Raw genomic sequence first — 14,811 nt, 5'->3', positions numbered from 1 at the left:
AAAATAAAAACTATGTTTACAAGGTCACATGCTTACGTAACATACAAACATAGTATTATTTTCCAGTAATAAGGCAGTAAAAATAACAGATTTTCATGACCAGCACATGCAGATTATAATCGCGGTGCCTTTTAATCACCTATTTCGGAACACAAATCAGCATTATGGACAAGTTACCGAGATTTATGTATGCATTTATTTAATTATTTACTAGACATAGCTCATATTTGTACTAAAATCGAACTCGACGATAAATAAATACATTTGGTAAACTTATGCCAATACTGTATATGCCATGATACACACTATTGTATGCCAAACGTTTAATTCGTTTAAAATACATAAGCAATTACGAATTATATGCCCCATCTTTCTTTCTCTCATCAAACCGTGATTATTGCGATCCAGGTGTATTGGTATGTATATTTTAATTATTATTATTATTATTATTATTATTATTATTATTATTATTATTATCTTTATATATATAGGTATATGGAAATGGAACACCATTCTAAATGTTTGAACCACAAAAATTTCTAGTCTAAAAACATAAAATCCCAAATTTGATTTTGTATAAATTGTTTTGCTATTTGAAATAAATACTTGTAAAAGAGCTGGGATAATATAAATAATGATAATTGCATCAGATTTTGTTGGAAAAAAAAACGGAATTATATGCTATGCGAAACTAAACTATCATTAACAACAATCGCAAATAAAATATATTAGCCTAAGACCACTATTACATTTGTTTTCACAGGATGAAATGAATGTGGCGTTATCGCTGTGATAATTATTATACTTACGGATTGAAAATGTGTAAGTAAATAAAGCCTATATATATATATATATATATATATATAATTAATATAAAAAATAAATACCTCATAAATTATGTTGTTTTCCCACGATCTGCTTCTCTTCAGCAAGACTATCGATTATATTATAATCTAAATTCGTGCAATGGGTGTCACAACAGACAGCAGGAGGACAATTCAGTATGAACATTTACAAAATTAAAACCTTTATTAAAGGATACAGTCGAACCTCCTTTTTACTCATGCATAGTTGTCATTTCCATTGAAGTCGATTTATTGTATTGCAGTGTCGTTGTCAATGCCATTGTATAATTAATCAAGCTCCTAATTCTATATATCGCATTTCCCCCCTTGCAGGATTTAAATATATTTTTGTGCAGCCCTTTGGACTGTGGTTTACTAGAACAAACCCCGCTGCCAACAGCAGATGGCACAGTGAACCTGTTTAAGGGCTCACCCTGTATCACCCTGTATCACCCATTGAAGATCAACTGGGAGCAATCGCACAACACCAGAAAGGTGTGTTACCTGTAGGACTACACATTTCACCCACTGTAGGATCAGCGTAGATACAAAGGGGATAACTGTGAAACACTGAATGAATACATTCACAGTGGTTACTTTAAATAACACGTTTTACGAGGTCCACATGAACACTGTACCATATGTTTCCTGTTGAATAAAAGTGAGACCAGGTCACCAGTACTGCTTTGGAGCAAGTCACACACACACTCTCTCTCTCTCCCACACTCACACAAACACCTTTCATATGGGATAGCAGTGTATTAGCTGGTAGTCCACGTGTGTGTATGTCCTATGTATGCATTATGCAACACAACTCCTCTCTATCCTATCCTACAGCGGCGATTAGCCTACATTTTCCTGACTGAATGCGGCTTATATCTGATTAATATGACTATAGAAAAAAATATGATTAAGGAGTGAGAGGTTTAGTGGAGCAAAATCCAAACAATTGGAAATTCCGTTTGTTTTCGAAAACATCAACATATAATAGGATAACACTGTTAAAATGGCAAATTCCTACGCGCTTCCAGTGTAACATTGTTGAATTGTGTATTTGTTGGGAAAGCGATTTCAGAGAAAAGGCAAAATAAACAGAAATTTAGCATAATTACCTCATGCAGAAATGTACCTAAAATGCCGCACTTTATGTTAACACCAATAATAATGTATAGGTAAATATACTATGTAAATATTTTATAGTATGTAGCCTTTTGTTTGTTTAACAACAGATACAACAACAACACAAATAATGGAAACGAACAAATTAGCATATTCATTAAGATTTTAAAGGGCAGCACCAGAGCTACTGTTAATATTAAGCCAATCAAGGCTTTTTTGTATCTTTAAAATAAATAAATAAATACATAAAAAAACATAAAAACAATTTGAGCGCAAATAAAAAATAAATAAATACATGCACTTGTATCCCATAATGTACATGCTATATATCCATCTATCGACCTATCTATTTATAAATGCATTGTACATTCAAATTTTCTTATAACTACATGTTTGCGGTAACCAGTTGGTAGAAAGAATGGACACATTTAATTAAATGTACTGAAGAAAATGCCTTTTGCGGTTTCCAGAAAGAAAGAAAGAAAAAAAAAAAACAAGAATTACAATGTAACTGGACAACACAAATATCTCAGTGAAGCAAGAGGGGAACATACTTAGAAATCCTTACTTCACTGAAATGGCATGGCATTACTAAAATGCTGGGTATGCCCACAAGTACTTTACACATAAACATAATGAAAAATAAAATCAAAAATAACCACAGGATTCTTGTATCTATTTGAATGCTATGCTTCTGTGTGCAGTGTGCCGAGATTTGATGTGCATAATAACTAATCATAAACAGCTTAGGGGCCTAAAATCACACACACACACACACACACACCGCATTATTCCTAATGAGAAGAAATCAAAATATTTGTTAACGCAAACAACAATAGTTACAATCTGCTGGTGGGTATTTTTTGTGGCTTTAAAAATATTGTTGACGTTTTTTTCCATGATAATTCTATCGTTTCGAGGCACAGTCAAAGTTAGACTTAAAGTCCTTCAAAAATATTTGAAAGTGATGTTTATTTACGTATTAAGAAATAATATTTCATAATTGTATGGTGAGTAGGTTACCCTCTCTTCAAAATATATGGTGCCAGTAGTGCTAAAGTATTATTTACCCACAGGTATTAAGCACTTTAAAGACGAGACATTTAATTATGAAATAATTAAAAAAATCGAATGAAATATTTTTTTAAGTATTTGCTATCATATGGCAATCTTAAGAGAAAATATCGCATTATTTAAACTAGTTAGACCCAATGCCATGATTACCAATGTTCTTACAAGTACTGCAATGCGCATTTCCACTATTTATTAGGCTAATAATGTAACTCGAGTGAGCCATTAAATTCAATGCATGCATTTTAATGGGTCCTTAAAATAATGAATACGAGCTAAATAACTTTATCAATAAAGTATTCCTCAAATACTTCCTTGGAACTGTAATCCGTTTATTTCGATGTCAAACATATTATATTTATTTTTATAATATATAAAAATGTTTATTTTTATAACCTCTAGATCTCTACATGGCAATGATGATGAGAAAGATGTTGCTGATGAGGTTTTATATGTGTCGGTCTGTATAACTGGCCTATCTCCCTTATCCCCTAAAAAAAAGGATGTATCATAAGAGTAATATAGTACATTGATAGAATTGACAAAGCCCTATATCAGTAAAAATAAAGGTGGTCATGATGAAGATAACGTAATCTTATTAGTATGACTTATGACGTTAAATAATAAAAAACGTATTTTTTTTTTTTAGAAACGAATGGGTGTCTGAAGTAAAATTCAAAGATTAATAGTGAAATGTTTATTTAAAGAATGTATGTTTTACATTTCATAATTCACTCATCACTTGTATTAGTAGGCCGTTATTGTTAGATTTAAATATAATCTGAATCCTGCAGTTTTGGAGAGAGTATCAAGTGTTGCGACCTTATTATGAATAGAAATGTTTGACATTACTTTTGATGAAAAGGGACTAAAAAAAAGACTGTATATTAATATTATTACGGTTCAGTAACGTCCTATTTCCAATTAAAGGAGTGGACATGAGTAAAGTGTATCATTGTATTTTATTTTATTTTAGTTCAACTTTCGGTTTGTGATTAGTATCACATACTCTGTGTAAAAACATACAGCATGAGAAAATAATGTAAAAAACTAATTCATTTATTGAAAATCTCACTGATTTTTGTAATGTAAAATGTAAACTGTTCTAAAGACAAGGCAAAATTATATATATATATATATATATATATATATATATATATATATATATATATATATATTCATACAAACGCAATATATTAAATTGTGTGGTTACTTTGATAGTGTTGTTGCAATTATGCTTTTCAGAACAATCCAATTATAGTTTTTGTATTGCAAATTACATTGTCAATAAAACCCAAGAGAAAACCATTATTTTCATAGACTATATCTAGGAGGTAAGAGCAAATATGCGATCCATTTGAAACCCTGGTGATAAAATGATCGCAATGTTTGGGAATGACTGGAGCTGGGCGCTGAGGGATGATTTAAGGACTCGGCCCACTTGACCATGTAGGGCCGACACGTCACTGTAAAGGGGCGGGACCGGGCTGTGCGATTGGCACAGACGGCGCTGATTGGCTACATCCCGCCCCATGATTCCGGGTTATTGACACTTGATCAAATCCCATCCACTGCTCGGCCGTCTGCAAGTGCTGACAGATCAAGGCAACAGTTTTTCATAGTTGCGTCCCATCTTTTTTGCCCATACATTTCTTGCAACCCATGTCAGTCGTCAGCAGTCGTCAGGCAAGTGGGGTCTCCCGACAACACCAGTGAAGTACAAAAAGCGACAGTGGATACTTAAAAAAACACCAAAGAAACTACTGGGTAACTTTTGTAAGTTGCCAGTGAGTTGCGCGTCTGCACTGGGATGGCGGAGAAGAGGCGCTCGCCGTGCACCATGAGTCTGAAGGCTCACGCGTTCTCGGTGGAGGCGCTCATCGGCGCGGAGAAGAAGCGGAAGCTGCGGGACAGCGAGGCTGGGCTCGAGGAGGTGCGTGCCGTCTCGAGCCCGGAGCAGCACCGGACGTGCGCGAGCGACGGGCCCCGTAAGTGTCGCCGCGTTGCGCACCGACTGCACCGCACACAGACACACCGCACCGCACCGCACCGCACCGCACCGACTGCACCGCACACAGACACACCGCACCGCACCGCACCGACTGCACCGACTGCACCGCACACAGACACACCGCACCGCACCGCACCGACTGCACCGCACACAGACACACCGCACCGCACCGACTGCACCGCACACAGACACACCGCACCGCACCGACTGCACCGCACACAGACACACCGCACCGACTGCACCGCACACAGACACACCGCACCAACTGCACCGCACACAGACACACCGCACCGCACCGACTGCACCGCACACAGACACACCGCACCGCACCGACTGCACCGCACACAGACACACCGCACCGACTGCACCGCTTTCTTGCCCGTTTTCTTGCGCTTAAAGTCAGATTATTGTTTTTACATGTGCAATGATTTAAATATTAACTAAGATCTTAACTCAGAATCGTTTATAATTATTATTAGTAGTAGCAGTAGTAGTACTACTACTCATAATAGTATTTCCAGACACATATATGTATGCATACTAATTTAAATGTGATTAAGATCTAATGTAAATTATAATTTTCTATCATTTGTATTATAGGCTACTTTAAGGGTAATAATAATAATACTAAATACATACTTGGATCACTCATTATCATGATCAACATTATTATTATTATTATTAGTAGTAGTAGTAGAATAAGTATTTGTGGAAGTACAGTGCAGTTCTATTTTACTGCTCTGTTGATTGAGAGAATATTGTAAAATATTTCTTAAAATGCTTAACTAAAAGGTTATTATTATTATTATTATTATTATTATTATTATTAGTAGTAGTAGTAGTAGTAGTAGTAGTAGTTGTTGTTGGGGCATATTGGTGCAGTACGTATACAATGGGCACCTTTTAAGTTTTAGTGGCATAGCTGTTTAAATCCATATAATTGTGCAAAATTAGAGGAAGAAACTCTCTCTGTATATATGAAATATATATCGGCCATGTAGAGCATCCTTAGAAAATAGTTCGCGAATGTATGAATCTCTGTGATGAAAATTAGAGTTACAATTGTAATATTAAATCATAATTGCATCTACAGTGAAACAATAGTTTTGTATTTATTTATGTACACTGCTCAAAAAAAAGGGAACACTTAACATTGATTTCTGGACTTGGAGTGTTCTCTTAATTGTTTTAAGCAGTGTATTTATTAGTTGGCATATATCTAGAACTGCAATCCTTCTTTCAAAATGTAAAGCTACAGCCTTGTTTTTGACCTTTACCCTGTGGCCGAGTATCTCTATTTTTTGTAGTCTAGTGCAAATAACTCGTAAGCTTTCTCAACAATAACAATAATAATAATAATAATAATAACAATAACAATATTTTTCAATATTATTATTAAGAAGAAAAAAAACCTACTATGAACATAACGTAGTGGTTCCAAAATAATATACATTTTCTCAACGTGTTTACAAATGCATATATTTCACATATTTGATTGGGATGAATATGCCCGTTTGATGTAGCCTGTGTGTTTTGAACTGTGCAGCTGAATGCGAGGACGAGCTCTCGGACAGTCCGCCGCCCGGCTCTGTGTCGGCGGCCCCTCTCGTCGCCTCCCCGCCCGGCTCGGCTGCTGCGGCTGCGGCTGCGGAGGAGGAGGAGACACGCGTGGATCTGCAGGGGTCGGATTTGTGGAAAAGATTTCATGAAATCGGAACAGAAATGATCATCACCAAAGCCGGAAGGTAGGGCTTCAAAACGACATAGCAAACATGGACTCAATTATTGAAAATGACTGGAAACTATATATATATAATGCACACGTCCGTTTGCTCTGCTTTAGAGATTAGCAATTGCAGTTTAATTGACAGTATTTGTGCATATATATATATATATATATATACACACACACACACTACTGCTGTACATCTACCAATAATTACATAATTATTGCTAATCATTTATGTTACTATTCTTATTTGTATTGTGAAATGCAGTCAATTAAGTTTAAAAGCAGTTGTAATTTATTTGGTTTCAAGTCATCATGGTGACCAACCATCTCGTTTGGACCACAATGAGCATTTTAACGATGGGCTACAATTGCGTGGGTGAAACTAATTTCGTTGTAATTGATAGCCTCCAGTTTTAGTGACATTTAGTGGAGTATAAATTGTCCTCACAAAAAAATAAAATAAAAAATGAATGGGGTATGTTCTTCATCGACTGGATGGCAAGGTGCGCTGCCGGCGCCGCGGCGACACACTGTATTAATGCGTCCCTTGCTGCTGCAGGCGGATGTTTCCCGCTATGCGTGTCAAGATCTCCGGCCTGGACCCTCACCAGCAGTACTACATCGCCATGGACATCATCCCGGTGGACAACAAACGGTACAGGTAAACGCAATGATCTTTAAGTTTACAGGCATAATATGAAACTTAATGCGACGCAAATAATAATTAGGAGATTACGACATCTTCATATACATATATAGGCATATATATTCTGCAAAATATGGGAGATTCTGAAATATAGCATGCTCATTGAGAAAACTGCAGGGCGCCCTAAGCATAATTAACACGAACTGATTCATTGCGTCCCAGCACAGTACTATAAACCAATAATACTAATACTAATGAACACTTTCGAATTTGAGGGGCGTTTTAGTTCAGTTTTTCTTGCTTCAAACAGCAGTGCCGCTGCTGTTTCCTGACATGTCTCGATTCCCCCTGTAAAGATACGTGTACCACAGCTCGAAGTGGATGGTGGCCGGTAATGCGGACTCTCCGGTGCCGCCGAGGGTGTACATCCACCCGGACTCGCCGGCCTCCGGAGAGACGTGGATGCGACAGGTCATTAGCTTCGACAAGCTGAAACTCACAAATAACGAGCTGGATGACCAGGGCCATGTACGTATTCACTCGGTTCATGACACATATTAAGGAAAAAAAGTGTACAGTGAAAGTTCTCTTATAATAAATAAATACAATTAAATAAATAAACCTAGCTAGTTGTTTATATATCAATTATTTCAGAAATGATCACATTGGACTTGATTATTTATTTATGTATTTTTAAATGTAACATTCCTGTTAACATACATAAACAAAATATTTCACGAAAAGTCACCTTTATGAACTCTGGTCAGAACAGACTAAGCACTTCTTTGTCTGGATTTGTTGTACTTTATGGACTGCATGCCTATAATAAGGTAGACTAAGATCACAATGCAGCATAAAAAGCAACCATTTACAGTCAAGTGATTTAAGAAAGCACAGCATGGGTGCAGAGCTTAAAAAAGTTACATAAAAACTGAACTGAAGCTTGGTTATTAGTTGGGCTGGACTGTAAAAATAAACAATTGACTTTGTTGATGGAATTAACAACCACAATGAAATCTGGTATTCAAACACTTTTTTCTGTCTTTGCTTTCCAGATAATTCTTCACTCCATGCACAAATACCAACCAAGGGTGCATATCATTCGCAAAGAGTGCGGTGAAGATCTGTCACCAGTGAAATCTGTCCCAGTTGGAGAAGGGGTTAAGGCATTTTCCTTTCCTGAAACAGTTTTTACAACTGTAACAGCATACCAGAATCAACAGGTAACTTTCTAATAACCTCAGATGCTGCTCGTTCACTTATAAATACTTCACAATTATATTGTCCCTATAAAAAAGCTGGTTGCAACTGCTGAGGAATTAAAAAAATGAATTTAAATGCAACATTTAATATTTTCTACGGGTATTACCCATGACAAATTGTTTTCATGTAATATACACATTGGCTTCAACTATTATCAACTATCCCTTACAAATACTTTTCTATCTGTGTATTGCACATGTGGAGTGAGCTGGGGCATCATTTTCCATAGAATCATCTCCCAAAGAGTCTTGGTGTATTGAGCCTCAGTCTTACACCAAACATGCAATGCATATATGGAGAGTCAAAGCTTCACACCAGTGTCTGCCCAATCAAGGGCCATGAATCCAAATCTACACCAATCCCTGTCAATGCTTCTCGGTAGACCCACTTTCTGGGATTACCTAATACATGTTGTATGCCAGGAATGGGTTGCAGTCTCACAGAGCAGCATTGCTTATTTCATTAACACAATGTGTAAGTGGATTGCTGCCTCGTATAAGGCAAAGGGTAGCACCACAAAGCAATTAACCCCTCTCATATTTTGCCTTTGCTTGGTGTGGTTGCAGGATAAACAAGTGTTCTTTCCAAATGCTTTCATTCTGCAATCTGCAATCACCAGCAGTGATTGAATTGTATAGTTAGCAACTATACTTCTACCAACACAATATCAAAACCTGACAACACAGCACTCCAAGCAAAATAATGCAGACAAATATTCCATGACCTGCTCAAACTACTGACCTCTATCCCATAGAACACGTCTGGGATGAACTGGAAGATCAGTTGAGATTGTTGATCTGCTTACTTCTCTGAAAAGTAAAAACTGCAATGTGAGAGGAATAAAATTATATGCTGCCTTTCAAAAGGATTTAATCAAGCATTAAGGCCAAGGGTGGGACTGCACACATTATATTGATAATAGCCATTTTTGGCATTGTATCTATCCCAATACTTTTGATTATATAATATGGTAATTCACTGATATCTGGGATCAATGTATATATTCTTCTTACTCAATCAATTATGTTTTTTTTTTCCTCAGATCACAAGGCTAAAAATTGACAGAAACCCCTTTGCAAAAGGATTCCGTGACTCGGGTAGAAATAGGTGAGTTGAAGCTAAATGATAGATCGGCATGAAAGTCAATATGTGTGAAACAAAGTCATGACGCTGTGGTAGAATAAAGTCCATGGTGTACACAACCGACAACAAAAAGCTTTTGAACCATAATTGGTGTTTTATAAAATTAGCACTTGTATTTTTCCCTGACTTCCAAAAAGATGTGTGAGTATATATAGAACATAATACATTTTTAAGCCTGGAGTCACAATTAGTACTGTCTTGCTCCTTTAATGTGTGGAACCTTTAGTTTAATGTAACCCACATGGGATCTGGAAACGCTCAAGGACAACAGACATACATTTCTATTTGTAACAAATGTTTCTGAAACAGGTTCTATTTAAAATTACCTTCTGAAAATTGCTGGTAAAATAGACCATTTTGAAAATAGTGAAAATCAGAATTTAGGGTTAATGTGTTTAGTGTTTGTTTAAAGGTGCAACAACTAATTTAATTTAATTTGAAACAATGGTATTGAGTGAAAAACATAAACTGTCAAAGAGAACGATATGCTTAATGGAAACTCTCAAGAGTGATAAACAGTATAATGTAATATGTCTGACACTCTCGTCATGTATAGACTGCAATTCTGGTAACAGCACACGGTAGAAAATAAAATAAAATGGAATCAAAACGGCAGTGCATTACAAACATAACTGTCACAGGATTGTAGTTCCCCCTAGGCTGTTTTATAGAAATCATTAGGGTTGTTTTTTTTTGTTTTTGTTTTTTTAAATATCTCCTCAGGGAATATTGCAGTGGAAAGGAGAATTTATGTGGTGTAGAATAGGGTTTCATACCTCAGAAAGGCCCTTACGTTTGACCCTACAAAAATTTAACTCAGGAAGGTACAAAAAATTCCCCTTTAAATATTACAGGAAAAGTTAACCAGTTTGCTAAATAAACTACACCATTTGATAGCACAAGCGGGGTTGGTGATAAAATAGAGGGAAACATTCAAGGCATCTTGTATAAATTATCGCCTCGGCTACACCCCTCCAGGAGACGACTTTTATCTCCATACTAACTAGAAGTAAAAAAGCTCCCATTACTGAGGAAAATGAAGGTGTTTTTTTTTTTTTTTCAGCTCAAGTCCACCTAATAAACATTTTATTATGGCTTCCTGCAAAATGGCTATGATCCCTCTATAAAAGCAGTGTGAAAGCAATTATATCAGAACAGAATGTTGGCATTCCCAAATCGAGCCCAATTTTATGTTTTTCATTACCTGACCTTTATTGCCATTTTTCAGAGGAGCCTTTATACCGGCTTCATTTGGTTGATTAAGGCTCTAGTCGAGTGGTCATCAAAAGTTTGCCGTACTGAAGCGGCCTTTGACAACCTAGACTGCAGACGTTTCCATGTTCCGTGTGCATCAAAGCAAACGAGCGAATATTTGGTATTCTGCTGGTTGAAAGTAGTATAGTTTCTTTTTAATTGGGTCTGTTAAACTTAATGACTTTTCTCCAATACCTTTTCAAAAATGCTTAAATTCTATGCCAATGTCTTAATCTTTAACAACTCCTAGCCAATTGGCTTGTTTGAAGTTCGACTTGTCATTTAGAACAGAGAAAGCATTCTGCATGAAATGGCAGGTAAGTAGCCTAATACTATGCATTATCTCTTGTGCCTAGAATGGGCTTGGAGGCGTTAGTGGAGTCCTATGCGTTCTGGAGACCATCGCTGAGGACCCTGACATTTGAAGATATCCCTGGAATTGCTAAGCAAGGTATGGGTGCATTGTGCAGATACTGAAGGTTTAGAAAATTGCACTTGTAAGTCACTTTGAGAATATCTTTTCTGGGACTCGTATAATTGTTTTGGTAATTAATATGCACATTTAGAAGTGTAAAAATAGATAATATGAGAATATAATGGTGGACATGTGCCAAGAGACTTAGTGCCGCTTGTTTATTTTTAATCTACATTTACCCCGCTTCTGTGTTTGCCTTGTTTAGTCACTGGCAGAGTGAAGTGGGGTGCTTTACATTTCTTTGACAGGGACCAGAAAGAAATCTATAAGTAGCAGTCAATTGTCCTTTTACTTGCAAACGAAGTAACTCATTATAGCTTTATAAATAATTTATCCTGTATCTTGCAATATTTTGCAAACCGTAATATTCATACATCTTGTGTAGAAGCCCACATTGCATGCTGTAGGACTTCAGCCCTGGTGTCGGACTTGAATACGCGATTCCTGTGTTGTGTAGGCAGCCCGGGATCGCCGTCGATTCTTCAGGCGTCTGGAAACGGAGTTTCCTCGGCACACACACACCTCCTGTCCTCCTCTCCTTGCTCCTCACCGGCCTTTCACCTGGGAGCCAACAGCAGCCAGCTGTGCAGCCTCAGCCCTGCAGAGTACACGGCCTGCAGCCGCTCCGGACTGGCACTGAACCGCTACAGCAACACTCTGGCCGAGACCTACAGCCGGCTGGCCGGCCCCACCACCGACACTTTCACATCTCCTCGGACTCCCTCCTATGTGGGGGTGAGTGGTGCCAACGTGTCCATGGCGGGCACTGATGGGGATGCCTTCAGCTGCTCTCAGGCTGGCCTGCCATTACAGATCCCAGGCATGCCCTCTCCACAGCTCCAGTACATCATGCCAAGCCCACCAGGAAACGCCTTCTCGAGCAACCAGGGTCATCAGGGAACGTACAACGGCTTCAGGCTTCACAGCCCCTATGGCTTATACGGATATAACTTCTCCACGTCACCCAGACTGGCCACCAGCCCTGAGAAGATTGTCTCCTCTCAGGGCACTTTTCTTGGCTCCTCCCCCAGCGGGACCATGACTGACAGGCAGATGCTGTCTCCTGTGGAGGGTGTGCACATGCTCAGTGGTGGACAGCAGAGTGTTTTTGATTCCAGGACTTTGGGAAACCTAACAAGTTCATCTTCTCAAGTGCCAGCACACATGGTGTGAAGACATCTCCTTAGCATTCGAATGAACAGACTGTGGCATTTGATGTAGCGCTAACATAAGTAAATGTTAGATAATTAGCATTTTTGAATTTAAAAGGCTGTACGTATTTGCTTTGAGTTTGCAGAGAAAACAAAAAGGCTGACAAATCAAGGACCCCATCACCAGAACTAAATCTGTTAAAAATGTTCACTGCATACCGTGTAATTCATAATTCATGAATTCCTCACAAGATGTAGGCTTAGTAGGGAATGGGTTTATGAAGAGCAGTACAGTGGTGACTATTTTTAGTGTAAACCTGAAGTGAAGAGCAGATGTAAATCAGATGTGGCGAGTAAATGCACAGTTGATAGGTATACTTCTTTTTGTAAAGACACTTTTTAAAGTTATATTGCTTTGCTGCTCATGGAGGAAAAAGTTCAGGTAGCACACAAATGAGACTAGACCTGCCAATCATAGAAGAGGGCAGTAGTCTCTTCTCATCAGGCTTTATTGTTGTTGTCCCAGTTAAGTACTGGATAAGATTTAAATATGAAGACATTTTTAAATGGCACTTGAAATTTATATGAACAAACCCCATTTTCATGGCTGATTCAAGCTGAGGTGTTAAATCACACATTCGATCTGTGATTTAATGAGGTAAGATAATATTAATATACATTTTTACACAGATTATAACATTACACAACTCTCCACCCCTCTCCAGTATAGGACATGTTGGCAAGCTGTCCCACAGCTGTTGTGCTTAAAAGTTGCTGAAATAAGATCTCATTGACAGCAGTGCGATAATTCATTAAAATTAGTAATGACCTAAAGTACAAATCAAGGGACTTGCTTTCTATATTTAATATTAATTTCGAAAAGGTCAACAGCAACTGCTAAAATACAAGGGTACATTATCCAGAGATTAGTCCAGATATTTCAACTCTTAAATGTATGAATTTCATCATAATAACACACCAGACTCTTGAATAACAATTTGGGCCTTTGTTCTTCTCCATGTACAGACCCCGGTCTTAAAATCTGGGGAACTTTCAGTTTTTAATATTCATCTTCAGAATTTGGAATTGACAATATAGTATTTATGGTCAGGAATGCCACATCCCTATTTATACAAAACATGCTGCAGATTGTTTTTCAAATTAGAAAACTAAATATTTGATTGAACTATTCAAAGCAGATGATCTGGATGCTTCTGCAGGATTGTCATGCTCTGTTTCTGGGCCCAAGCTGTGTCAGTGCAACTCCTTGCTTTAAGACTGAGCCTTGGAAACAGAGCACACTAACCCTCATACAGAAACGCAGACTGCAGGGCAGGAAGTGGGAAGATGGACAGGAAGGAAGGCATAGGATTTAATGTGATTAAACAAAGCAACTGGAGTTGTAGAGACTGCCATACATGTTTAGATTCTCAATGAAATGATAGCTTGGCTGCCAAAAGATTCCATAATATTAATTACAATTTGTTAATAGTTTTCCACTTCAAGGAGTGCAATTGATGCGTTTTGCTGTTCTTTTTTGTAATGTATATGATTTCCTGTCATAGACCTAACCCTACAATTTGGTACCTTTCTCTTACCAGCTTTCTTGTTACGAATATTATAAGAATATTATTATTAACATGATATTGTGAGTTTGTTTGTCTTGTTTAAATTATGTACATTAATGTACAGTTTTTTTTGTAGTTTCTTTATGCTGTCTGTTTCAAGAGTAAATACTGAAATACATGTCACTGCAAAGTTTAACTTGCAATAAAATGTGTAAATATTTGATTTATAAATGGTGTATATCTGCTTGAAAACACTTTTTTTTTAAATACACTTACTATAAAAACCCAAATTCAAATATATATTTGAAATATATATCTGCGATTTATAAATAGTCACAGGCAACACAGACTTTATGACACCACATGAATTATAAATGCTCAGTATTAATACATCTGCATACTCTGCATTCTACATTGTTTATTTCTACACTTAATTACTGGCTTTCTTTTGTGATTGTAGTTGAATCCAAACTTGCTTACAGAAGGTGAATATTTGCTAAATAACGCACATTCTAGGGGGAAGGAACTGCGTC

The 14,811-nt window shown here is 37.3% G+C and overlaps 1 protein-coding gene across 2 annotated transcripts; it reads left to right on the top strand.

Moving 5' to 3' along the window:
* Positions 1–4,611: 4,611 nt before the first annotated feature.
* Positions 4,612–14,484, top strand: tbx18 (T-box transcription factor 18). 2 transcript variants are annotated; one of them, XM_066700353.1, is made up of 8 exons: positions 4,612–5,023; positions 6,593–6,791; positions 7,338–7,439; positions 7,781–7,952; positions 8,480–8,647; positions 9,730–9,794; positions 11,441–11,535; positions 12,017–14,484. In XM_066700353.1, exons 1-8 carry the CDS (start codon positions 4,846–4,848, stop codon positions 12,730–12,732), a joined length of 1,695 nt encoding a protein of 564 aa, XP_066556450.1. In that variant the 5' UTR covers positions 4,612–4,845; the 3' UTR covers positions 12,733–14,484. The 2 variants fall into 2 exon arrangements, with proteins under 2 accessions (XP_066556450.1, XP_066556440.1); XM_066700343.1 differs by having other exon boundaries at positions 11,945–14,484.
* Positions 14,485–14,811: the final 327 nt, after the last annotated feature.

Source organism: Amia ocellicauda, chromosome 1 (assembly GCF_036373705.1).
Source record: "Amia ocellicauda isolate fAmiCal2 chromosome 1, fAmiCal2.hap1, whole genome shotgun sequence".
Lineage (NCBI taxonomy): Eukaryota > Metazoa > Chordata > Actinopteri > Amiiformes > Amiidae > Amia > Amia ocellicauda.
This window is presented reverse-complemented; position numbering and strand designations above follow the sequence as displayed.